The 27,812-nt window shown below is 45.6% G+C and overlaps 1 protein-coding gene across 1 annotated transcript; it reads right to left on the reverse strand.

Annotated features, from left to right (window-relative positions):
- ell (elongation factor RNA polymerase II) lies at positions 1-27,427 on the reverse strand. The gene is made up of 13 exons (XM_056604764.1): positions 27,246-27,427; positions 19,144-19,188; positions 12,747-12,868; positions 11,604-11,767; positions 9,933-10,183; positions 8,985-9,109; positions 5,389-5,509; positions 3,407-3,544; positions 2,838-3,315; positions 2,157-2,223; positions 1,765-1,936; positions 1,304-1,348; positions 1-1,190 (listed from the first exon to the last, which is right to left on the reverse strand). Exons 1-13 carry the CDS (start codon positions 27,378-27,380, stop codon positions 1,074-1,076), a joined length of 1,980 nt encoding a protein of 659 aa, XP_056460739.1. The 5' UTR covers positions 27,381-27,427; the 3' UTR covers positions 1-1,073.
- Between the last annotated feature and the right edge of the window lie 385 nt (positions 27,428-27,812).

The raw sequence follows: 27,812 nt of genomic DNA on the forward strand, positions 1-27,812 counted from the left end.
AAGGGGGAGGGGTAAGGGGTAGAAATGGGATTGGGCTTTAGTGACCAAAAGAGGGAAGCAAAAAAAAAAGAAAGAATATCCAAGAACATTTGATGGACAAGCGTTGCAGCTAGTCAAAAGGGAAGGGGAGGGGGGAAGGGGTGGGGGGGCAGTACTTCACAGCTTCTCAAAGCCCAACTTTTACAACATGCTCCCCTTGTTAAGACATCTGCACATAATTTAAGAAAAGTCGAGCAGAAACCTGTGCCTGACTTTGTTCATCGAGTAGCGTTCTCTTCAGTTAGATCAATAGGTCTATCGGTACCTCTTTATAAAAAGGAAAAGTGAGCAAGATTGATAACTGGATGGCCAAGGCCTCTTTTGAATAAATACTGGCTGACTTTCAAGATCTGAAGACAAAAACAAAACAAAAGAGATACTGCTTTTAGCACTGATATGGAGAGGAGTGTACAGTAAAATCCTAACAGACTCTTAACCCCATGTCAAAAAATAAATACAAAAAATAATTTCAGCTTCACCACCGTCCGTTTCAGTATAAGCGGGAAAACTGATATCATCCATTTCATTCTTCTTGTATTTCTCTTCTCAAAGGATAGTATTTGGCGTTCTGCAGACTTCGTCTCCTCCCCCACCAAAATACTCCCGAATTGGAGACCCAACCATTGGGAGACTACTGGGAGATCTCCCTAGAGTCACTGTGGACCATTCCAAGTCTACTCTCTGAAAGATCTCTGTGCATGATAAGGAGAGCTCGGGAGAAGAGAAACCAAATAAAAACAAGAGGCCACACTGGGTCATTTCTGTGAAGCAGTGTAGTGACAGAGGGCCGGCGGCCGACAACAGCCAACGTCCCGTCTCTGGAAAAATAAAAAGGGAGGAAGAGGGAGAGAGAAAGAAAAAAATAGAATCTGCTTTTTCATCACTAGTGCTTTTGGCCCCAATGAAGGGAAGTCACCCTTCATGGCATCTTTCATCGGTTTTTTATTTCGTTTTTTTTTTCAATTTGTTTTTAGAGCAAAAGCACAATCCAGAGTTTTCCTTCCTCTGACTGAGAATACGGAAGCAACGCCTAGCTAGTGCCAGTTTTGTGGGTGCAGTTGATCGTACTCGGCTATAAGTTTCTTTATGTGCGCCAGTTTGTTGTGTAGATATTCACAGCGATTCTTCTCTTGGCTATAGTTTGGGTTAGTCTGGAAAAGAAAGGAAAGAAAAGGTTTATGAAGCGTCAGAAACGGTCTACTCATACATGTGAAATGATTCATGACACCAAAGTAAGTACTGGAAAAACACTGGAAGTACGTACCTTTTTTATTTTGCGATACTCTTGAAGTATCTGATCGTGGATTGTCTGTTGAAGAGAAGACGAAAGGGCATTAACCATCGAATGATCATGTGGTTAGATCTTGATTAACATTTCAAGCAGACATCTGCCCCGTCTGCTTTTTATGAATAACAATCAGTCCCCACGTCACCTTCAGACCCAAATCAACAACTACCCTTTCATCAGAAACACCATAAAAACACTACAGTTTACGTCCGTGCAATATTAATTAATACGTGTGAACGCTGTGATTGTGTATCCATGGCTCTAGAATTGTTCTGTATGTGATGCTCATCTAGATGTGATTATTTCAACACCCTCTGGCAAAACAGATCAAGAACTCAACGAGACTTTCTAAAAATATCATAACCCATAACGACAGGCGTTGGAGAGGCTGCCCTTCCCAATATGGCCGCGTGCCGTGGCGAGGGGGGGGGTCTCACCTTGTACTTGTCTGTGCCTTGGGGGAGCTGCTTGAGCTCAGTGTCCAGGACGGAGAACTGCCGGGTGACGCCCTCTATCCGCGCGTGCAGTCCCCGGTACTCGCTGTACTCCGCGTTGAAGTCCGTCTTATACGTCTGCCGCTGTTCCGGGGAGCCAATCACCAGGTACTTCCTGTCAGGGAGGGTTCAGTGGTGGTTGTGGGGGGGGGGGGAATCATGAGAATAATACTCGCCCCTACGTGTTGACATGTTGTTCAACCAAATGAGATTGAATCCTCCAATAGATTACTAACGAAGGTATTCTATGATCATCTATCGTTACATTATATTATACAACATGTGAAGTGGGCCGGTACGGGGGGCAGTGACACGACGGGCCTGGATGAACTTACGTCGTATAATCTGCCATCTCAGATGAGGACGAGGGAATACTGCTATTGTTGAACATTCCGTTGATATCTGCAAGAAACAAACCCGCCCGTCAACTCGGACAGAAATCAGAACCCACCCGAGGAATGACAGCACAGGTTTCAGCGACGAGATGTAATGGACTGCAGCATTTATACGGCGCTTTTATCCAAAAACGCTTTCCAATATGGCCCGACACTCACCCATTCATGCACACATTCACACACGGGCTGAGTCGACCACGCAAGGCGACAGCACAGCTCGTCAGGAGCAGCGAGGGTGAGGCGTCTTGCTCAGGGACACCTCGACACTCGAACTAGCAACCTTGCGGTTACCAGCCAACCTGCTCCGCCTCGGTGTAAGTGTGTCCCCCCCCGGTACCAAGTACAAGGTGCAAAGGCTTAGTTATGGTTGGACGTCGACGCAACGCGGGGGCTTTACGGCCCCATCACCTCCTTGCGGACCCTCCTTGCGTCCAGCGCAAGGGACGGACGTGCGCCTCCCAAAAATTCCTGCGACACGGCAGCAATTGGTGCTCGGAACGCAAACGTCGACCCGACACAGAACCAAAACAGGGCCACGAGTACGTCGAAGCGAGTGCGTGGTCATTACCTTACGTCACCGTGGAACCATAAGTAAGCCTTAACGGCGTGTCCCCAGCGTACCTGTGCTTCTGTGTGGAATACTGCTCTTGGCGTTCTCTGGACTGGAGCTGATGAGGTCACAGCTCCGCTTGGGCTCCGCCGCCGCCGCCGCCGCCGCCGCCGCCGCCGCCGCCGCCGCCGCCGTCCTCCTCTCCTTCTCCTGCTCCCGCTCCTTGCTCTTGTCCTTGTCTTTGTGTTTTTTCGACTTCTTCTTGGACTTGCTGTGCAGGGACGGACTCTTGTCCCGGGGCGCGGCGAGGCCCGTGCGGCCCGGGGACGCGGGCCCCAGGCCGGGCACGGCGAGAGAGGCGGCGCCGGCCGTGGCGCCGGGCCCCGAGAAGGGGGAGGGCTGCGGGCCGAGCCGCTCCGACAGCGCCGCCTCCTGGCTCTCGCAGTCCCGGCCGTTGTGGCTCGAGTCGTTGCTGACGTCGGACAGCGGGTCGAAGGGGCGCGGAATGTCTAGCAGGGGGAGCTGCTGGGAGCTGCTCGTCGTCATGACGACGTCCGGGACGACCGTCGGCGCGGACGCCGCGGTTGGCGCCGCCGCCACCGCCTGCCGCCGTCGTCGTGGTGTGGCCCCCGCCCCCGTCTCTGCCCCCGCCCGCCTCCTTGCCGTTGGATGAGGTGAGCTTTCCGTTGGGCGGGCCGGCGGCAGCCTTGCTGACCAGGTGAGATATCCGAGGCTTCTTGTTGGCCAGAGGGTCGATGAAGTCGCCAGCGGGTCGTTTCTGTCAACAAGGACATTTGATATTTAGCAGTGATATCTATATAAGGCGATAGATATCTATCTATACCTACCGTCTGTCTCGATATAGACATTTAAGTGTATTTTAGTGTATGCTACATGTAAACCTCCTAAGATTGCGCAATTCGATTGGTTCGCTATCTCAGGATGTTGGGCAACATCCCATGATTGAGATCTCAATCAATAAAACCCGGCAAAAAGTGTTATCTTGAGTGTTCACGTGTAGTATATACTAAAACAATTATTCTCCTCAGGCTCCTTCAATAGCTAATCCCCACTATTCACTTCGCCTTCGACGAATAATTGTTCAATATACCTCTATCTCGATATACGTGTATAAATAGATATATCTATAGATATACTGTATATTTATATCGACAAATATCTATAGAGATATATCACTATTTAGGGTGGAAAGTTTAAACTTCTCCACATCATCAGGTGGAAGTCTAGAGACCTGGACGGATCGTAACACAAAGTCAGAGAAGGAGCCCAATTCAAGTACCAACGTTAAATCATTTAGTGAACATTTAGACTACAATATGGTGGTATATACTGCGTGATACACGTCACATCGTCATTTCACTGCAATGCCACTAAATGACAAACAACCCATAACAAATGTGTTACCCGGACCCAAACTCTAAACCAGCGCGGCCTGTCTCGCTTTCATGAGGCAGATTTCCAAACGTGGGAGATAGTACGTTCTGGAAACTCCATAAAGTATTTTTTACTGCAGCAAAATGGTGAAGAAAAGAAAAAGGGGAAAAGGTGAAAAAACTAACAAACTGAGGACCGATTCAGAGCAGCCTCTATTCTGGGCTGCGTGGGAGTGATGTCTTCCACACACAAGAAGAGGGATTCGTCCTGTGGGCTGACCGCTTTGGGAGTGGCTCACCTAATGACCGTGTGCGGTTGGCTGTCGCAACAGGAAGACTTACAGCCCTGAAATAACAGCATGGACCAACGACTCGGGACCGCGTTTGGACCCACGCAGCTCTCCTTAACCCTGCTTTCCTTTGAGCAGTACCCCCTGGACACCACTTCACCGACAGGACCGGTTATACCCGTCCAGCCCGCACCCACCCACGGCCCAGCGGAGACGCAGCGGCCCTCGTGTTGGTTCCCGTTCAGGCACGAGTGTGTGTGCGTGTATGTGTTGGCGTGCGATGTGCGTGGGCGGGTGAGGGAGCGGGAGAGCGAGACAGGACAGAGGTGAGTCAGGTGAACCCCCCCCCCCCCCCCCCCGCTGAGAGGAAGTCACTATTAATACCCGGCAGCGGAACAGCTTCGACCCTGCCTAATGGACACCTGAACACCAGGGAACACAGCCTATCAGCAGCCCTCGTCTGGGGGGCGGGGGGGGGTAGCCTCTTGGGTGGGGCACAGGAAAGAGGCAGAAGAATGACAGGTCGTCTGCTGCGTCACACAGCAGGGTGTGCGAGGTATTGGTCATCGAGGAGTGAGTCAGTCCGTCTGTCTGTCTTGACACACACCAAATAATTCCAATGAATAGCGGCAAAGCCTTTTCCTGCGTGGGCACGACGATGACTCCCAGTTTATATTTATGAACGAGCAGAAAACATCTCCATAGAAATCTCTCTCTCCCTCCCTCCCCCTCCCTCCCCCCCCCTCCCCACCGGGTTAGGTGAAGGAAAGGTGGACCCCACTCGGACCGAAGGGGACTGCACCGGAGGTAAAGACAGACTCCCTGGTGGGGGGGGGGGGGGCCCAGGGGCTCACCTGAGAAGGGGATTTGCCGGCCGGCTTTGTGGGCGGGCTCACCTGAGAAGGGGTGGGGCTAGCCGGCTCTTTGGGCGGACTCACCTGAGATGGGGAGTGGCTGGCCAGCTCTTTGGGCGGGCTCACGGGGTTCTCAGATGGGGGGGCCGGAGGGGGTCCGGGAGGGGGTGCGGTCACAGGAGTGTTCTGGGACTGGCACATTTTCCTGAGAGAAAAACGAGAAACACACACAAAGGCACACATAAGGATTATGGCATGGGCTATATCTGCTGGTGGATTTCACTGGTCCGGTTTTCTATAAAACAAGGGAGATTAGGGTCTACTCGAGCCAAACGAAAATGCTTAAGGCCAACTTAAAGCGCTGTAGAAGATTAAATGAGGGCCCCTTAAACTCGTGCGCGGTGAAAAGGTCAAAGTACTCTGACTGTGGGCTGCGTTCTGAAATATGCAGAACAGCGCTGATCCAGTGGCAATACCGGCCGCTGACAAATATGATCTGTGACCTTGCGCTTCCCCTTCTGCGTTGCGACACCATTTGGCTGAGGCATGACACGCCGTGTGTGTATCCTGATTACGCACGCATAAATCTGACACACAAAAGCAGCTTGTGGACAAACCACAAATCCAAATACTTCAAGCGAAAGAAAAAAAAAACAACAACGAAGAAGGATGATCCGATTTCGATTTTTGCGTCAAACGATTTCGATTTTTGTATTTATTATTATTATTTTTTTAATGTTTTATAGAAAAGGCAGAACAGCTGGATACATATCTGTTTATAATTTTAGATTGGAACTTTTTCTTTTTGACATTTTGTGTATTTTTATAAGGCGAAATTTCAAAGTTCTCAGTTACAATGTTATTTTTGGGAGAGGCATGCAGAATAAATAAAACATTTTTTTTTTCCCATAATCGAGCAGCCCTACCAGGTGGTACCAACTCAAGTCTTTCATGCGTGTTTCGTCATCCCCATCCTCTAGGGGCTTTTGTCACAAATATGACTTTCTATGAACAATGCAATAATCAATCATCAACTCGCATTACAACACACTGTAGGTAAAAAAAACAGATTTCGTTTTATTTTCTTTCTAATCTTTCTTTTCTATGTCATTAAAAAAAATCCGGCTCTTAGTCAATTATAAGAATAAGAACTTGTTTGTCGTTCTTGTGTCTGGCTCTGAGTGTGCGTACATGCTATGCGTAGGTTGAATCGCAATCGCGTCCAGAAATATCAGATTGGCCAATACACATTGAAGATAAATTGAATAATTTTAGCACTACTCAAATTATTCCTCTCTGTCGAAGAAAATGTTGCAGGAGGTGAACAAATTTAATTTAAAATACAATAAAAATACAATTTTATTTTTTTAATTCTGATTATTAATTATCTGAATCGAGACGGAATCGTTCTACACAGAATCGCGATGCATCGAAGAATCTATTATTTTTCCCACCCCTATCTAGGACTGCTTCTTCATGGTGCGTCCAATGTTGGGGACAGGCCGAACACTGGACACACCGTGATGGTCGTTAGGGAGGCTTAAATGCGCCGGTAAAGGTAACATGAGAGCTGAGAGCTGGGAGCCAGTGCCCCCCCCCCCCCCCCCCCCCCCCGAGAGACTATAGGGGACGGTATACAGGTGAACCTGGGAACAACGCCAGCTCACACACAGAGCAGTGCACGCTCGAACACTGTTGCATCCCAGGCCTCTGAATCATTTAGCTTGGGTTCTTCTGTAGCTCTACACTAAGGGGGGGGGGGGGGAGAGGAGGAAGATTTGGGGAGCTGGTGACAGGGTAGATTGGGACGTAATCAAGAAGTGGGGAAAGGTTTGGTTGGTGGTTACCAAAAGGCTGGCAGTTAGTTGATAAACTGACCAATAAGGCTCAAAGTTCATTTGCACATATGACAGCCGGGAACGCAAGAGATTGCAAACGTGTGCTAGTGTACACAAGCCGGAATGTATGCACTGGCGTATGCATTAGAGCATGCAAATGTGCACAGTGAGAACGATAGACTCGAGCTGCCCTCAGATATCACCACAGGAATGTCTGAGCACATCACGGAGAATGTGAACTATTCCTGCTCTGGTGCATCCAAAACATTGTGAGCTCTCTTGGTAAACCCAAGCCCAGCCCTGAGCCGTGCTGCCTGCTCTATATATAGTTTGATGGGAGCCGCCTTCTCCCTTTCTGTCCCACATCTTGAGAAACCATATTTTCCACTGGGAGCGACGCCAGCAGCATGTACTGTCAACAAAGCGAGCACACAAGACTTCAATGAAACACAGAAAAACCTCGTGGGAGGGCCCACGCTACCTGCCATTAGAACGGTTAAAAATAGCTATGGATATAATGTTGAACCTATGTTTAGATGTTCGGAGGTTAACCTTCAGCAATACATTTATTAAATACATATCTTACGTCAAGTGGCGCTCATTAAAAAAACCTTAGTCCTGGAGATCATTTAGAAATACGTTTAAGCTCCACCTGAATTTGCATGCCTCGGGTTATTGCAGGTCATGATTAAGGGAGGATTCTCAACGAGCTTTATTGAGCCTCAGTCCTTAGGCTTGCTTCAGACCGAGTGAATTCTGGGACGGGTCAACGTGTTCTTAGTTTTTGTACAGGTAATTGATCACACTGTAGTCGGAGGTCAATAGGAATCACTTGAATTACCTTAAACAACACCAACACAAGCAGAATAACCCGTAATGCTCGAGAGCGCACGCAGTCCAACCGTCACACATTTCACACATTTCACAACTCAAAATATTGGCTCCAAATGTCAGGCAATCAGCTGACAAACATAAGTAGGCAAAAATAGGTCATTGTGTGGGGAGAGCAGCAGCCGTGTGTGGCAGGCAGAATGAGGAAATAAAAACAGCAAAGAATTCGTATGGGCTCGTTTAGATTCAGGTCCCATGGCAACGCAACACAATGGCAATGTTTGGACCATATATGCTGCCAAAAACATGTATGAAAGGTCATAAAAGGGTGAAAGGAGAGAAAAGTCATATCCTATACTGAAATGACTACATATAAAAGCATAACGACAAGACTCAATTTAACGCCATTAAACTTACATTAAATGTATATCAACTTCATAGAAGTTGATATACTTGATTTAACTAAAGTAAGTGACCAAACTCAACTGCCTCCTTTGTGCATACGATACCTTGGTCGGCTAAAATGATCAAATTGACTGCGTTGTATAGGTCAGAGCACTCGGCAGTAATATTACAATACAATTGATATTGTATTTGAAGCCAAACATGCATGTTATACATTATGTACAGCTCCGTATGCAGAAGAGGAACCTCCTGCCACCTTACAGCAACATCGCAGAAGTGGAAACAAAACTCAGGAGTTGGTAGCTCTACATTACCTCAGGCTCTGGTTTTTATCGGAGATGGACCCATAATGGTTGATTTATTTTCAAAAACAAGCGCTTACAGAGTATGGACTACTACCTGCCTTGTATGAAACATCACGAGGTTGGATGACGACGGCTACGAAAACCATAACTATAACTAATAGGAATCAAGTACATAATGGGATATCCATCACTGACACGCAAATTATTTCCCAATCAGGAAGTCAATAACTATCAACCCTTTGAAGGCTGATGGAGTAATAACATCAGAGCGGTGTGCGTCTGAGGCAAACCCCTCACGTACCGAACGAGGACTCTCTTGAGAAGCTGCTGATCGCCCTCTGTGTAGCCTGGCCAGTCCTTCTGAAGGTCTTTAAACAAAGAGTCCTTCAATGTGAAGGTGTTATCTTTGCCGTTTAGGTTCGCCACCTGGAGAGATTACAAAAGGCAGAAATTGGTTGGTATATACATTTACATTTAGCAGACGCTTTTATCCAAAGTGATTCAGAACGAGTACATTTGTCAGAACAAGGTGAACAATATATCTGTCGGACCAGTAAGGATGTTCATAGAACCAAGTAGGGCTGGGTATTGCCAGGTACCTCACAATTCAATTTGATTCTTTAGGTCTTGATTCGATATCGATTCGATTTGATATTGATCCAATTGCTTCGATATCGATTCAATAATACGTGCAGATGAAAAAAATACCTACATATTATTTAGAATTAACTATTTCAAAATGAATTAACCATTTCATTGGGCTTTAACTAGCAAAAAGGGAATACACCATTGTATAGTTTTGCTCCTGAGCTAAATTTGCAGCATAAAAGTAATAATCATAACATGGACAAATGTAAAAGGGCATGTACAATGTACATTTAGGTATACTCACTTCTATGTTACAATGACTGAGCATGCTTCTTTTCTTTTTTTGGAAATAATCTATTTAAAAAAAATTCAGAATCGAAATTGAATCGAGAACAAATAAATTGCAGGGCATTGATGAATCGATATTTTGACCCAGCCCTACGACCAAGTGCCAAGCAATCCACTAGCAATCGTTAACCCATTCCCTATATCCAACAAAGATAGCTACACAGCTAAGTACCATAACCAGGACGTAAACAACACAATAAGTGTGTAGGAGGGGGGGGGGGGGGGGGGGGGGGGTCGCTATGCAGAGTCTGTACCCCCCCCCCCCCCACCACCCCCCTCCCCACCCGTGTATGATCCCTGGCCGGCTGCACACCTGTTGCAGGTGGCTGTCCAGAGTCTCCTTGTCGGCCTGCGAGAGGCCGTCCTTCTGCAGCCGGAGGATGAGCTCTGGTTTCCTGTAGGGCTTCAGGGCCAGCAGGTGGATGAGGCGCTCCCTCAGCGGCCTCTGCTGCGCGGCGCTCTTCTTCAGGGCCGTGCTGGAGATGATGACGGGCCGCGACGTCCTCCGAGACGGCGCCACGTCCGACAGGCCGGGAGCCGGTTTCCGGATCTGAACCTTCTTGCCTAGGGAGGAGGACCCCACACGCGACGTTAGAGCAGTGGGAAGCAGGCGGTAGAATAACCACACTGCCTTTGTAGACGGGAGTCGTGGTGAAGCCCGAACCAGGCCAAACAACACAGTGGGGGATACCTTGGATCGACTCCTCAACCGGGGGCATTACTTGGCCTCAGGATAAACACGCTGAAGTCTGTGTTCTACCACACATTCTCACGTCAAGAGCAGTATGATAACCTTCAGACGATGATCAACACCAGTATCGAATCATAGCACGGACCTAAACACATCGACAACAGCCTCCGGTAAACCATGCTCAGTGTCAGCTGGTGCTTCACCTCCCACTGAGGCTGAGACGCGGTCAGAGAGGACTAAAGCCTTTATGAGTCAGTGTCGGGCAGTGAAGGACTGCACCGACGCTGGCCGTCCTCCCCAATGCGCTTTGTTCACAGGTAATGAGGCAGGGGCTACCGAGTAAAGAAACCAGCCATGTCGTTTATGCGTTGTGGCCGGTAAATTCTCTCCTTTGACTCTAGTGTGTCCGTTTCCAAATAAAAATCTGTAGCTTTCGGGGGAAACTAGAATAACAACAAAGCCCTCTTCGCCCAGTAAGGACCACCAGACATCGCCTTACTGGGCGATTGGCACTTACTAAAGCGCTGTGTTTTCACCCGTGTATTTATTTCATGCATTGTACGCTGGACTGAAGCGAACCAGCCACCATCAGCATTGAGGGCCTGGTAACAAGTGAGCCGTACTGACAAGTGTGTTGGTTTGACAGCCCAAACACCAGGTGTGGTCCCATCTGGCCTGGCCTCTGGTGGTGGCATGGCCACGGGCTCATAGCAGCCATCTGGGTCCTTGAGATGTACAGTACAGCCAAGTCATTAAGGAAGGGAAACCGTGCTCTTGTCTTGTTTCTATATGGGTCATTGCAACCGTGCCACACGTGAAACGCCCAGATGACAACCAGTGAACGAGAATTCATAACAAACGTTGATGGGTCAAACTGAAATGATCGGATTTAAGAATCATAACAATGTGTTGCAATGATTCTAAATGTTTGCTTGGAACGTTTCCAGCGTATTTATACTAATGGGATTCTTGTGGGATTGTATCGTTAAGGGTGTCACGTCTGGGCAAGTAGAAAAACATGATCATCAGGGATAGGAATGATAATATCTATGAATAATAACACTAATGGGCGCTCGGGTGGCTGTGCATCTTCTCCAACCAGCCCATTATGGAAGCCCTCTGGCGTGACTTGAACACCCGTCCCGTCTAGAGAGGGGCGTTGCAAAGAAGCATCCGCTACGAGCAGCGTGCTACTCGCATTGGACCGCTGTTCTCAGTGTGTCTACGTGCACTGCATCTGTCCCCACAAAACAAAAATCAACCTGCGTTGGGGTGCCCTCCGCTCGTCCTTACCGACGTATCTCCCGCCAGGCTTGATGACGATGGCCCCCCGGCTGCGGGTCTCCTCCTCCACCAGCGCCATGCTCTGGCGGGCCTTCTGGTACGAGTCATCGGTGGCGCACACCGTGATCTTGTCCTGGATCCCGGCCAGGCAGTCCAGCTGAATGCTGCCTTCGCTGTGACAACAGACGGAGCGAGGGTTCGTTAGGGGAGGGGGCAGGCAAATAACAGCGCCATTATGACTGGAGGTGCTGCGAAGGGAAGGCGAGGCGACTTTCTGGAAAATCGCGCGCAAGATCGCTTTAACCAGAGTTCAAAAGTGACAGAAATAGCCTCTAAGCCTATTTCAATTCATATTAGCGCCACAGAGCGGGAGTGGAAGTGTAACTGATTAAGAGGACCCGAAAGTTCAGAGTTCAAACCTTGATTGCGTTCCACATCAGAGCAGAGCCTTTCATTGCTCAACTCGCCCCGAGCTGAGGAATAAAAAAGGAACTACGTGGCTAACACCTTCTGTCCGCTTGTCGTTCCACCCAACTGTGGATTCCCACATTACGGATCAGTGCGCCATCAAATCTCATCCTTCCCTGGCTCTCCTCAGACTCTTTGATACCCCTCCACTTTGATGAGGGCTTGGCAGGAGAGGGGACGGTGCTGGCAGCACAGCGCGGTTTTGATGGTTTGTATTGGAATTAGAGGCTTGTTAGGATCCAGACAGAGACGTGGATTACCTCCAATCGACCCCTCGTCGGAAATACTTTCAGAAGAGGGGTTTCCAAGAGGAATCAAAGTGGAGCATGCAGTTTATTTTTTTCCGAGTTTATCCAAATGTGTGATCCCTTCCAGTTATTTCAGTCAACAGTTAATCTCCTAGATTTTGCATGACAGGGACAGATATGAGAGAGGAGTTTGCATCCTTTCATCTACTGGTTTCAACAAAGTTCTTTCAAAACTGAATATTTCTGGAGCACCAAGGACTCTGCTTTATCAGAATAGTCACCTGGTGATAGTTTTTAAGCCAATTATTCGACTGCATGCTCTCAGCACTCGTTTCTACCCTTCTGTCATCAACCCAAGCTGGCGGAACGAAAGGGGAGAGTGCCCGGCGGTCGGCCTCCATGTCTCTGATACCTGTGGGGCCGAGTGACGACTCACCTGGTGGTGAACTGCTGGATGCAGTCGAAGCTGCCCTGGGGGTTGTCCCTCCCCACGTTAGACAGGTAGAAAGTAAACGTCCGCAGCTCGCTTGGATTTTCCGGTCGCGGTATTGAGATTTTCTGTAAAGAGACAAGAGGGGAAAACTTAGACCAAATGCGCCGATTCCATTCAAATAAATTTGGTCACTACAAACAAAGCCAGATGAATCATAGTTGCCGTTTTCCTTCACCACGGATGACCGTGAAACAATGTTTTGGTGGAAATTGGATTAACTGAGCCATATGGTTATGATTTTGGATGGAAACAGTTAAACCCCTTACACATAGTTTGTTTTGCATGCAGTGACTGTACAATGACACATCAGGCTTCACAGATTAGCCGGTCTTTGACGCAATTGAGGGATGACTCAGTCTGGTACCCGTACTATCGATGTCGCAAATTCCTTTGAAGACGCATTGTGATATATAGGATTATTAGTCGACTTGTCACGTTCCATAAATCCAATTAGCAACACAAAGAAAAGCTAGCTTTATGGAGCAGATATTCAGATACTTGACAAATCTATAGATGTGAATCAAAGCTTTCCTTCTAGGCGGTGAAAAGAAAAAATAAAGCCAGGAAAGACAGCCAATATCTCCTGCCTGGTTTACTTGACCAGCTTCCAGCTAGAGAAGACAAATACAAACGGAAACCGTATTTAAAAAAAAAAAAAAGACAAAGATTGAAGTAGCAGAATAGCTATGAGTACTTCAAAATTCTTGGTAATTTGGAGACCAGTCGACCCTAATAGTAACCTTCCCTTCCCAGCACAGATGTTACCCTTCACCTGATCCCATCTGCATTACGATGAAATAGACGAGCAGCCCTGAAATTATTAATCTGGTTTGTTTTTGGTTACAAAAGGGGAAGTTATCTTGGCCAATGAAGCGATGCGATGCGATGCAGAAGTACCGTTGAAAACCCAAAATAGTTTTGGGATTAGTATCACACAAATACCTCTTAAAGAGTAAATAAAAAAGGAAGAGAAAGACACAAACGCTGTGTGAAACCAAAGCGTCTACCCGTTGGCATTCATTCTCCACGGTCATCGCTAACCTTAAGGTGATGGTGAGAAGGGCCAAAGAGAGCCACATTTGACGATCGTCAGGTCAAGAAAGAAGCCAGACATGGAGGTGGCAGGTCATGACGAGGAAGGAAGCCCTGCAGAGCAAGGTGCATCCAGGGGACAACCTGTCCAGCTCAAATGTCTGAATTCAAACAATGTTCCAATCAACCAAATACACGAAATATAGACGTATGATGACAGGAACGGTGCGTTTATCCTTTTGGGGGTGATCTTGACTATGCCCCCTTCAGAAAAAACAACAACCCGATTCCCAGTGAGCTGAAGGTGAAAGACTTGGGCCCAATCCCATTTCTACCCCTTACCCCTTGTTTTGAAGGGGTAAGGGGAAGGGGTAAGGTGAAGGGGTAAGGGCAGGGGTAAGGGGAAGGGGTAAGGGGTAGAAATGGGATTGGGCCTTAACCCTAGATCAGTGCAGAGGCAAACCCTGGCTCCTTGGTCAGGGATCGGGGCTGCCTCACTGCACCGCACGGCTGAAGGTGGCTCAGCTTTGTTTACCCGAGGTCCAAACACATGCGAGGCCTGCAGGTGGTCAACTAAAAATAACCCTGCTGTCCCTTCCCTGGAAACCCCAGGCCCTGAATACCCGAGACAGTCGCTGTGGCTGGAACACGACGCTCTCTCTGCCACCGTCGCTGCAGCCTACCACAAGGGGCTCAGAGTCAAGATTACCCCCTGAGCCAGTTGAACCTCTGGGTCACAGCCCACATCACTGTGGTGGTCCACGTGAGCCGCACAACAAGGTCACTGAGAAAGGTATCGCTGCATAACAGCGGAGGACGAAAACAACATGACGTTCAACGCCGGATAGCGTTTAGAGCAGATCTGATAGCATCACAAACCCGCTGATATCAAGCACACAGTGTTTTGGTGTAGGGTAGATTTGGTTTATTTAGATTTGCAGTGAACCACAATAACATAAATAGTTTATTTTATTTGAAGTTAGGTAGTTTAGTTATGTAGAAAATTTGTGGTACATATTACGCAATCACTGAAGAGTTTAGTCATTAAAATGAGTCAGTGGTTCTGGAAAAAGTAGAGCTTTCAAATCCTAATTTGTGCTTGATGCATCCTTCAAAAAACCTGTTTAGGCCGGTCTGTTACAGTGGTTACCTATGACAACCAGGTAGGGCAGGTGCGGTCTAGCCAGAGACAGTGTGTGGGGTCACTAGAAGACATGTAGGTTGTATAGCTCCATTAGGAGTAGGGCTGGGTATCGTGGCCAATTTCCTAAATCGATTCGATTTCGATTCATAAGGTTCTGAATCGATTAATCACGATTCGATTCAATCTGTTCTTAAATAATGAAAAGGTAACTGTTACAAAATAAATACAAATGTACTTTATTTTTTCTCTTCATCTTAAACAACAGGTTTTAAGTGCAATTTTGAAATTAGAAAGGAATTGCAAGTGAAAGTGTACTTGAACATTCCACCGCCGCAAATTGCATTAAGGCATTGTTTATTAAAGTGCAAAAGTAAAAAAAAAAAAAAAAAAAAAAAAGAAAATGAATCGATCTCATAAATAAAATTTCAACAGAATTTTAATGAAAGCGATCCAAAATCGATTAAATCTATTTTTTCACCCAGCACTAATTAGGAGTATCAGGGACATGATGCTGCTGGTGAGGAGCCGGCGGTGTATGACAGCTGGACCTAGACCAGCCATGACGACAGCCTCTGCACCCCCCCCCCCCCTCCCCCTCTCTCTCTCCCCCCCCCCCTCCCACTGCGCGCTGGCGAGAGAGACAAGCATTCACAGTCCCCGTTCTACACCTGTACACAGTAATGCTCTTGCTGATCCAGGGGAAAAGGATGTCGAGTGTGAGCCTGTTTGTGAAACCAGAGATGATTAAGACGCGGTGGAAGTGGCTGAAAGGCTCAGAGGAGGGACTCGAGTCCTGTTCCTGACTCACCCGGAAGAGGACGACAGGGGGAGGGGGGGGGGGGGTATTAGAGCTCCTCCTCACAGAATGACCACGCGGAACCAGCCTAGTTAGTGCCCCCCCCCAAAAAAAACACAGCTTAACGTGCATCGTAATGCATAAAGGATCAGGGCTCCCAAAAGATGGATCACTTCCTCATTCATTCATCACACGGAGGTGACCTCAGTGGAATCACTTTCACGATAGGTTTCATGTAATTATTGAGCTTAGAAATAGTGCAGTTAACCGAGTGAAAAAGTAACTCAACTCATATAGAAGATATGACTGGAGTCAAGTGGGACCGTTTCTTGCTGCAAGTAAATGTAAACAATCTAAACTTAAAATATCAGCAGTGAATGTCAAGAGCTTGAGGTGAAACTTGCACCAATACACAGATATTGACAGAAATGTGCGAATTCATACCACTTTTAAATGAACAGCAGATGGTGAACCAGTCGTTTGTTTTAATGTATTTATGATGGCAGATATAAAAATAACTTGAGCTGGCCAAAAGGCTATACCGTCTAAAATTGTCCAATTGATGTGGAATATGAAAACTCCTGCACCAGAACCTACTGGATCTTCTGTCAGCCAGAAATGTACGCATGGGTAAGCGCAGTTGTTAAAATCCAAAAATCCAAGTTCTGAACGCTTGCCGTGTTCACCGTTTGGACAAGTTAGCTTTTCAAGTTGGAAAACTGAGCCAGAGTATAATAAAAAGAACAAAGTAGCAGCCCAAAGGGCACATGACAATGCAGACAAGCAAATGTTGTGCTTGAGTGCAGACACAAGTGCGCTTAAAACAGAGTGGCAGCTGGCATTTGTTCAAGTTTATAGTACCTGAAGAACAAAAATCAAAGAAAGTAAAGCATACCTACCTATCTAGCACACGGTATATAGAGCCATCCAAATGGACATGCAACTCTGGTTCACCCTGTGGTGCTCAGTGGGATGTTCGACTACATTTTCATCAAGAAAAAACTAAGATATTATAGCTAAACACACACACTATACAAGAGTGTGTCAAGAGTAGACTCTGGGATGCGTCCTCAATAGCAGCAACAGCTGTTGGGCTGTGTTTGCGGAGTGAAATTAACGATTGCTCATCGATAAAACAACTGGGTTTGTAGGCAAGCAACCATCATTTCTGTCGGCTGCCATGATAAACTAGCCTGGGTATACCCATGCTGCCTTGCACGCGATTTCATTTCGCGCTGCTAGGCAGCCTGGGTTCCATGGATCCAAATTTCGCCTGAGGAAGGGAACCAATGACAGAACGGGGAGGGAAGGATTCGACACACCCTCCCAAATCCTCATCAAATTTCTTTCGCTCTACATACGTCATCTGGTATAATTGATATGATTGGCAAGACATTCCCAGCGCCCAATAAACGGCTCCGGGCAATCATAAACCACGCCTCAAATACGAGAAAATGAATGTGTGGTTCCCAGAACTCATCAATGTAGATTGAGATGAGGTCTGGCGTTAGCCAGGCTAGTGATAAACCATCTGTACGATGGAACTTCACACAAAGGCACTACCGTTAACCCCACTGTTGTGGGCCTTCTGTAAAGGACCAGAATACCCCAAATAAAAACCTACTGCCCTTTGAACATTCTAAAGCTTTCCCATACCTGCAACCAAGTTGCCTTGCGCCTATTATCCACTTAGATCAACCAAGTATGGAGAGCAACAGAAACAGTATTTATTCACATTTACAACTGAATGTTTGCGTAGCTTCCGTTGGTGCACGTTTTCAGAAAGATGAGCATACAGGCAGAACAGAACATGTGAACTAGATACATAGCTCAGCACGTGATCTGGATGGGTACAAAAAAACGGTGAATGATTCAGGAATCTAATACGGGAAGAAAACATGGAAAGGTGGGGCTCTACCTCAAACCAACAGCCATCAGTGGTAATCCACACGGCATTTATGCAATGAATACAAGAAATCGAGTTGATCTGGGTACGACCGCAATTGATGCCGTGGCAAAAATCTATTTCTGGATGCATTTTACAGGGCAGTGGCATTAAACGCAAAGCTGCGCATATGAAGGACATCTGGGGAACGGGAACAACCGCCTTCAATCTGAGTTTCTTCACTAGAATGCATCCATTCAGTATGTATGCATGAGAAACATTAAATTAAACAAAGTATTCAATATATCAAACAACAAAATGAGTATTGATGCCCGGTACAGTTCCTTGGAAGTCAATGTTTAGCGGGGCAGCCCCATACATTAGGACAGTGTGAGGGGACATACATCACATCTGAAAGTTTATCATCCACTGTGATCGCTCAGTGCTTCTACAATGAATGATCCTCATTCACGTACCACACAGACAATGAGAGAGCAGTTACGTAGAGCAACAACCAGGCCACCATGAGGGATTCAAGGTTAAGTGCCTTGCTCAAAGGCATGGTTGACACTGCAGTCTTGAATAATATCGATTGGAAAGGGATAATCGCAGTTGTCTGGTTATAGGCTCAATAGACATATTATTTAGTTATGGAAGAAAATTATTAGTGTAATTTAGGAAAATCCTTTTTCTCTTTTCAAAAAGAGAAATAATTTGAAACGGGGAGGTGAACTATTGACCTTTTTGTGTTCAATGTTAATTATTTAAGTCAGTCAACTGCATTCACACCAATCAGAAATATGCTTTTGGTTTTGACCCAGAGTCAAATCGACTTGAGATGTAGTAGCAGAACAATAGTTATCCTATAGCAAATGGATCTGTACTGGAGTCCGACGACTCACTTACTGTTGCAGTTAATAGCAAGGATAACCAATTCTTTATTCATACAGTGAACCCAGGGAAATTTACAATGAGCATCTGCAAGACTGCTGACTTGAAGGGATAGCCCAGCCTGGTGTTACTAATACTATACCATTATAGTTATACAAAACTATACTTAACAATTCTACTGTACTATCTCCAGGCTTTGTGCAGATGTCAATGCAATGGATTGGTCATGACAATGGCTAGAAAAAGGAAAAGGCAATCTTAATGCAATTCCGTCAGCAGTTACTGACGTAGTTTATCTCCAACAGAGTGAACCGGAAGACTCAGGTCCTCATAACACCTTTTGATCAGCTGATGCAGGTGCACTTCTTGATTTAAATTATTATTATTTTCCAAGCATACATTTATTTAAAATCACTTTTGCATTCATTCATCTCCTTGCAGAACCAGAATGTGCTAAACATAGTTAGTCCGTAAAAGTAATGCACTGAATAGTTTGTCAAAGATTAAACTCAATGCCAAGTAAGTAATATTTCATTAACTAAAATGTGATCAGCTTTGCACACATCATATATTCGGGAAAGGATGTACTTACCCCTTGGTTTCCAGTAAATCGAATCAAAGGTTCTGTCGGGAGGCCCTGAAAGTTGAGAATAAACAAATTAGCCATTTCAGACACAGCATTTGTCATCCATTTTTCAACAATGTGTTAATGTTTAAACACTTCCACAATAAAAAAACATGTGTTCAAATGTTAACATAATCAAGACCACCAATCAAATGTACCACTGAGAGTAGTTTGTTTTTCTTGTATCCCTGAACTGAATTCAAACATAGTGGCTTTTCACTAATCCACCAAAGCCTTGTCTACTCTCTCAACTGGTGTCACTTCATAAACACCTGAAAATGACTCGCTTTGAACTTGTTTAATCGTATATGCATTTTGTAGTCAAGAAACTGCCAAGTCCCTGTGCGGAAAACAGTTAAATTGATTTAAGTGACTTTAATATCTTCCTCAGCCTATTCACGTTTTTAATTGTGTCATTTTAATAACGGCGAGGAGATGCCAGCCTTTCCCTGTAATGCAGTACCCCCTTCTAGAGAGGCCCTCGTAAACCTCCAAGATTTGCCATCACGGTCCTCGTAACAGTTTGAAACGTGTAAAACCATGTTTATCAGGTATTCACAGAGCGTCTGTGTGGATGTATCGTGTTTGTAGTTCTCATTCTCAGCCAACTTTTTTTTATTCTTCAAATAAACAGAACAAAGCATCAACGTAACACTACTTTCTCGGTGGATCCACCGACAGACAACACAACCGTGCAGGACGGAGGCCTGGAGAGACCAAGGTTGGATTCAGACATGTGGCCATTTGACGTATCTCATTCCCCCTCTTCTTCAACCCATCTTCCAGCCAAGGCCTTACAAATACACACACACACACACACTAAAAACAATAGCCTGCCTCTGTCTTCATCCCCCTAGCGAAGCACATTGCATATATCCAGCAGCATGACAGTTGCTTGGCAGACGTTTTGTGCATTCGTCCTGGTGTGCAGAAATGAATGCATGTCAGTACAGACAAGGTCCTCTCATTTATTATTCCGAGCTGATGGCTATTCCCAGAATAGAGATATAGTAAAGATGATTCTATAAGTTATCATACAGTCAGGATGGACAAGGTCATCACTGTGTCGATTGAATCCCACTTTTATGTAATGCAACATTTCCGTGGGCCTCTAGGGAATAACGTTTTCTGCCCGTCCTTCTCAGAAAGGTCATAGCGGCCAGCATCTCACTCAAGGCGCTAAAACCAAGTCTACTGGACGAAATGTTGTTCATTCATTTGAAGTACAACATAAACAGCTCCGTCTCAATGCTCATTAAATGTTCACCCCAGAAGCAGGAAAACACTGCACTTTACTACTCATACATAGTTGAGCGCTTTACTCAAGGCTCTGGTTGCATTACACTCAACTTAATATTTCCATCAATAATATAACCAAATATAAAGGATGCAGCGACCAGGTGCATTTTTCTTATAGTGAAACAAATACATTTGCGGGAGTGTGTGTGTGTGTGTGTGTGTGTGTGTGTGTGAATGGCGGCTGGATTAAGCAGCCTCACCTGACTGGAGTCTGAACTCTGGGGTTGGGTGAGGCTTCACACCTGTTACACGTTGAGTAATCAGTGTGCACAGCACAGGTTCAACCAGCCATCACCACCACACTCAGAGAGATCTCATGATTGGCAACGTGGAGCACCGATGCCATGAATCATGCTATGCAATAAACCGGAATTCCAACACCACCACCTTACGTCCTCGGGAATGTGCGCCACCTATACAAGGGCTCTTAGTTAGTTAGGAGGAAGCGGGCGTTGTTATGACGTTTTTTTCGTAACAAATAGTGACTTGGACAGATCATTGGTCATTATTCTATTGTATGTGGCCTGATTGATTTTACTGCGTGTTTCGGGATTGTTTATGGAGGTTGTGTGATCAGCAACGATGCGTATAGGCTACATGATGAAAGGCTTATATATCTGTAGCCTACTTCTGGTTCATGCTATGTGGCCAAGCCTATTATCCAGATACACAACGTGTTACGCATAGGCCATCACTTAAACGGATAGAGGTCTCGTGTGACAGGATCCCAACTAGTCAACCAAGTCAGCAATAACCAATGGTAACTTATATTATTGATCAGGATCGATTTAAAGTTAAGCACACGCGGAAACAAGTTGGAAATGTGTCATTGTGCGAATAAATTTAGCCAAAACTACAAATAAAATATGAATCATAATAACGAGTGTGACAGGTAAGCGACGCGTGTCTATAAGCGTGCATAAGCCTCTAGGGCCTCTGGTTAGCTGAGACCGGGGTCCCAGCCACAGCAGACGGGGCCGTTAGGAAGTCTAGGTTTCAATAAAGCTCTGCTTCACGTTGTAGGAACCATGTTGACATGAGAGTACTACGGCTGCAATCCTTTGGCTGTACTACGCAGCTCAGAGTCACGGAAAAACGCTCTCGCTCATCTCCCGTTAAAGAGGCGGAGCAGTTAGTGTCACATAGGAAGCAGGGGGAGAGATCGGGGAGACGCCGGTCATATCAGGTTGAAGATACTGCAGTAGTGTCCTCCACTGACACGGGGATGTGTGAATAACGACAGGTCTAGGTTTACTAATTTTACCACAAACCTACATAAAGAAAACTTCAAATAACACCAAGCAGAATGAAGCCCGGGAAGATTCAGGCTGGTTATTGCATCCCATCAGCGAGATCAACTAAAGGCTTTTTCTAGGGTTGAGTGATGCCTCAATTTATTGTGTGAGTACAGATTAATTATCTTAAAGCAGGATAACATTACCGTCTCAGTGACTCTGTGAACAATCGTTAGAGTCACGTGATCGGCTCCTGCATAGGCAAATTCCAAGTAGATTGGCAGATAACGTCTCCAAGTAGTATATAGGAATATAGATCGGCCAATCGTGATCGGCGGCTGATCAATCGGTGCATCGCGCCAACCATATCGTGCCGTCATACTTTGACACTAAATAAAATAGGCAACTTTGTCAGCTCGGAAACCACAGTGTGGCACTGTAACTGGATTATCTATGAGCTACTTTGCCAGGTAAGAACCTTATCATGAAATAAGCCCTGGTTGTAGTGTGCAGCTTAAGTTAGGAGGCCGTTCAGCAGACCTAGGCCCTGTGGATAGAGCGGTTGCAGGAGGCTAGTCTGAGTAGCAGTCGGGCTATGAACTCCCATAGCCTGTCCAACTACACCAGACCTTTCATGGTGCCACGTTCTCCGTGCTACCGTTGCAGGGTTTAGCAGAGCACCGAATTTAGCTTTTCCCCCCCCTCCCAAGCAAGCCATGCTAACATAGTGCACCACTCAGCCTGTTCATTTGAATGGGCTGCTGACATGTCACTATTCTCTGGGCCCGCAGCCCAGAATGTTCCACGAAGCCAGCTAACCTTCGGGCCAGAGTGTGGCTTCTGACTATGGTTTGATGACAAGCCTATGGACATTCAAACACAATCACCCACTGGCCACAGAATAGGGATGTGGCATGGGAAATGCCATGGAGCAAGCAATTACAAAGCCAATATATTGACTTTCAACTCACATTTCATGCAATGCCTTTGCAAGTCAAGCAAAATGCCCTGGCTTCCGGATTATAAATATTACCAACATTGAAAGCAAACAGGGTCCATTGCTTCAGAGGTGCATGTTTTAGTTAAGTTACCATTCTCAGACCCTAAACAATGATGTTTGACCCAATGTTTGGACACCAATTTGAACTAGTTTGTCTTGTTTTACCTTTGGTAGACACTTACCAACATATTAATATGAAAACACCACCTCATATTCTGACCCTACATCAAAGACTTAGTAAATGGCTTTAATTAGTACACCCTAACATTTATCGTGCATTAAATATTATATAAATAATAATTATTTTATGACTCGGGGATCATCTGTCCAAATACTTTATTAAACAACTTCTAGCACCACAACACATAATTGGTGCCCAGTCTAACTAAAACAAGATGCACTTGAAAAGCGTGTCCTTAATCTGACAGGTCGACATTTTTTCTGTGGGCAGAAAGCGTTGGTGTGTTCCTTCACATTGTTGCTGCGACGCCAGACCAGAGGCAGCCCCACGGTTTATCCCCAGCGTTTGGTCAGGGGATTCTGTCAGGAAAACCCCTCAAGGGACCCTATGAATCACAGACCAGTACCCTGTGTGTTTAAGCACCCTCCTCTTCAACCTATAATACAGACATCATGATGCTCCCTGTGAATAGAAATAGGTTAAAATAACAACCATAATCCAAACCATGATGTCAAATGATTGTTTCCCAGGGAGGGTTAAATACCCCCATCGTCCCAGCTTCCTCGCCTGCCTGGCTCAAGGGTACGGTCAGCATCAACGATCGCAGCTATTATTCATATCGCCTTATTGACCCTCGTCCTCAACGGAGGGCCGACTCTCGACTAAACACCACCTGACTTAGCGTGAACCATGCTCAAAATGCATTCCCACTGTATTTAGTCTCTGCCATACGCAATTATTTGCCTCTCAAGACTATACTCTCTAGAACCCTAGGTACCCTAGTGACTTGGGACCAAGGCCTGACCGGACCTACACACAGAGGGATCTCAGGATCTCAGGCGACATGAGCACGTCAGAAGGCCCTCACACCGGGATGATGTTGTCCTGTGTGAACTGCGAAGGCCATAAAAGAACACCATGACATTTGGAGAACAATTTGGCAATGGTAGTTTATAGTTATCTGTTTCAGTGGCCGGTCAATCTGTTGAAACTGGGGAGTCAGCATTCCTTAAATAACTATGGCACAAGCGCCGTCTGACCCACGACAGGCAACACAATCCCCCGGCAGTCTCTACTGCTTCCCATACCTTTCCTATAGGAGCTAGAATGTGTGCGTGCGGTGGTGGGAGACGAGGCCTTTACGTTTATCCATCCTAAAGAAAAAGGAAGCTCTTTTTTTTTTTTTTTCAAACTTTGGCTAGGTCAGTAAGATGGGGAGGGAGAGGGGGTTGTTGTTTTGTCGCGAGTAAAAAATGAAATACAATAGCAGTCCCAGTTGAAAGCGTACAGGGTGAGACGCAGGACTACAGGATAAGCAGGGCAGACACCAGCGCTCATTAAAACTGAATCACTCCTCTACCTCTGGGGTAAAACTTATATCACTGAGAGGTTTCTCTACTCACACACACAGCCACAAATACTGTCAAAATACAGCTGCGGAGATCAGGTACTACATCCAAGTGCAACTAAGCTATCAAAATATATATATATATATATATTTATTCGATATCTAATTTCCTATTTGGGGTACTTCATAATCTGGGGTCACACATGTTCCAAACAGCCCAAAAAGAAAATGTTTCCCCAGCACAAACCCACTGAGTAGTGGTTTGGCACCAATGAGTTATTTTTTAAATTTGGAAACACAAGCAGGATTTATCATCATATCGACATCTGGCATTCAACAGAATAGGGTTAAGTGCACTGCACTGGACTCATTTACATACGGATGACTCAGATGTAGGCCAAATCATTGAACAAGCTCACTTCCGATGATGGCTCATAGCTTCGATGCAACACGTTTAGAATCCTTACAGTCCAGTAATAGCCCACACAACACAGGACAATGTAGTTTAACAAGATCAAACCACTTACACATCATACACCTGATGGTAGCGATATTATAGCATTGACCCGAATATGTATTCTTCCTAATAACTCTAGCCCTACATATTAAGCAAATTTGGACTTTGAGGAGACAAAGCGTTATGGTGTTCTAGATCTCCATCTAAAAGTCTTCGAGATAGAGATCCATCTATCCATCTATCTATATGTAAATACACATACATACACACGTACGAGCCATGACATCATCATGAGCTCATCTTTCTGTCCCCTTCGTAACCTTGAGGTTGGTGATGTTCATCAACGCTCACTTGATTCTCTTGCTTGTGTCAGAGCCAGTAGAATATGAGGAGTCCCTGGCCCGTCTACACCCCAGATAGCACTTTGTTTCATTCCATTCCTTCGACTTCGACACACAAAAGAACTGGCTCACACCAAATGTCACCTCTCCTACTCAGATCAGCTAACAGACAGCTCGCCAACTGTCTGCTTAACAATTCCATAAAACTAGAACACTAAACATATGCAGCGCATATGTACCACCACAGGCAAGTCAATTAAGAGCAATGCGTACATCGACACAGCCTATCAACATAACCTTGTAATACCCACAAAACGTATGTTCAACGAGTTAAAGAATTCACCTGCATAATTGCACTGCATGCTGGTTTGGAACTCATGGCCAGTTGGGGCATTAAAACAACTTCAGACCAGGACCCAGCACGTAGTCTTGGACCACGACAACCTCCGTCTTGCCATGAAGCCCCCCTATATATTTCTAATTATTCCACGTTGTCCTTGGACCACATGCCAGGTTCTCCGTCCCCAGCCGTCCTCGCTGCAGACGCGGTACCCCACCCCTCCCGGTGATGCAGAACTGACCCGAGATCCTTTCGCTGCTCAGGCCTACATGAGACACTCAGCACTTTTCTTTCTACTGTTCAAACAAGGTGTGCAGCAGCATAGCAGCAGATCAAGGTCATTAACAGACAATTTTAGCCTTAATCAGAAACGTACAATAATCTTGGACCGATACTGTTATGTTGGGGAATTTTGCACAAGTGATTAGCAAAACAAGTCTGTGCAGGCAGTAGATGTCGGAGAGGTATAGCCTGTGTCTTAACAATAAAAAAACAGGAAGAAAGCCATAATTGGCTGCTCCACTGCGTAAAAGAAAATGAGTACTGCATAACTTATAGCCCTCAACTCTTTCTTCATGGACAGAGGATAATGTAGAAATAAAGATCGGAGAAATCACCAAATGGTGCAACCTGGGCCCATAAAGATCTCTGCATGCAAAGCCTGTGCCAAGTTAATACTGGCCAATAATAATAAAAACGCACTCCTTCTCCAGAATTATGAATTGTGAGCAGCAAAATGAAAACGTTTGGCCACTAAAAAACAACAACATGTACATACTACCTAATGGACAACACTTATACACTATACCAATCAGACGAATTCTGGAAAACTTTGTTACTTCCTCTTTGTGTCTTTAACACATATCGAGTCAATACAATATACATTGTAATCAAGAAATTTAACTGCCACATCAATGTCATTGACTTGGGTCATCAGCTGAAGTCCAGCTGTACTCAGCCACTGAAGTTGGAGGTAACAAAGTGTCCTCTTTGGCCTGCCAGGTTTCTCCCAGTCAAATATTTATAGAACTTGAAACGTTAGATGGCCATCTGACTAGCTAGCCACACATGGACCATCGCTGGGAACAGCAAAGCGATGCCTTGGAGAAAATCTTTAGGTTAATCTATAGCCTCACACGGTCGACAGAAGGGAAATTGTTCCTTGAATTGCTCGATGTACGGTTATTGGTCGTGTCTAAAATCAGTGGTTTGTTGTCGGCTGGAGAAAGATGCATATCTTACTACGAAGCGATGCAATTCTCAAGAAATACTCTGTACTGTGTGTTCTCTAGGTTTTCTTCAAAGCGCTTCACCCGAGGCACACAACCAGACACATCTCAAATGACTGTTGAATGTAACTAAACTGTTGTTTAAAGTTCGGACAGTCTCAGACTACCTGGCAAACACACATTTGACAGCTCAGCAAACTTGTTCGGAAGGATCCGTAAACGGGGCCAATATCACCCCCCAAAAATAGCAGCACATTATTGCGACTGAATCTGCTGCCATTCAAAGTACACAAACACATCGAATAAGTGATGGGCTGAGTGATAAAGAACAGTCTACACTCAGGCTACTGCAATGGAGCTGGACCCACTGTCCAGTAAGAGAGCGGCTACAGCAGTACGTTTACCAGCTAGTGGACCTAGACCATTCCAAGTGGGCTATTGTTAAAGCTCATTCAGACTTAGTTTAACCAGGGGACGGCGGCTGGTTAAAAAAAGATTAGCTAGCTAGTTGTGTGGCCAACTAGCCAGCGCTTTACAGGCTGCTGCTGCTACCATCATAGCAACACCAGCCTGTCATAGCTGTTCACAGAGGATTCAAACAGGAATTTAAATGTCATTTTGTGTCAAACGGCCGTTTACCTTGGTGCCTTGGTAACCTTCAAACGCTCGCAACGCGCTGTCAGTTAGTTTAACGTGAAAGACGGATACATTACTGCCATTGCTCACTCTTCCACAGGACAGTCCGTAGCACTGTTCCTCCTTCAACGCCGCCATCTTGCTACCATTTCCACCACGCGCGCGCACACTCCCGTCGTGAACGCGGAACTCGGGCGGCTTTTCACCGACCGTTCAACGGACGCTCACTGCGTCGGGAAGTCACAATATAATAATAATAACAGGACGCCAAACACCTAACATATCATTTCTTTATCTATACATTTATATTTTAATATATATGTATACATTTATATTTATATACATATACATGCATTTAAATACATTTATATATACATTGATATACTATATATAAATTATATTTGAGGTATTTTGCGTACTATTATATTCTGTGACTTCACGTACATAGTTTTATATATATATATTTATTTATTTGAACGTATACATATTATAAATAAATATAATTGAAACACTTATAAACCAGGCTATTCAGAACTAAATTCGTCCATGTATAGGCCTGCTTCTGTATTT

The sequence above is a fragment of the Gadus chalcogrammus genome, chromosome 12 (assembly GCF_026213295.1).
Source record: "Gadus chalcogrammus isolate NIFS_2021 chromosome 12, NIFS_Gcha_1.0, whole genome shotgun sequence".
NCBI lineage: Eukaryota > Metazoa > Chordata > Actinopteri > Gadiformes > Gadidae > Gadus > Gadus chalcogrammus.

Coding starts and splice junctions, on each gene's coding strand:
- ell (XM_056604764.1), bottom strand. CDS start 27,380: ATGGCGGCGTTGAAGGAGGAACAGTGCTACGGACTGTCCTGTGGAAGA. Junction 10,184..11,603: donor GCCTGGCGGGAGATACGTCG/GTAAGGACGAGC, acceptor CCTCCTCCCTAG/GCAAGAAGGTTCAGATCCGG. Junction 3,316..3,406: donor AGGAGGCGGGCGGGGGCAGA/GACGGGGGCGGG, acceptor GTCCCGGACGTC/GTCATGACGACGAGCAGCTC.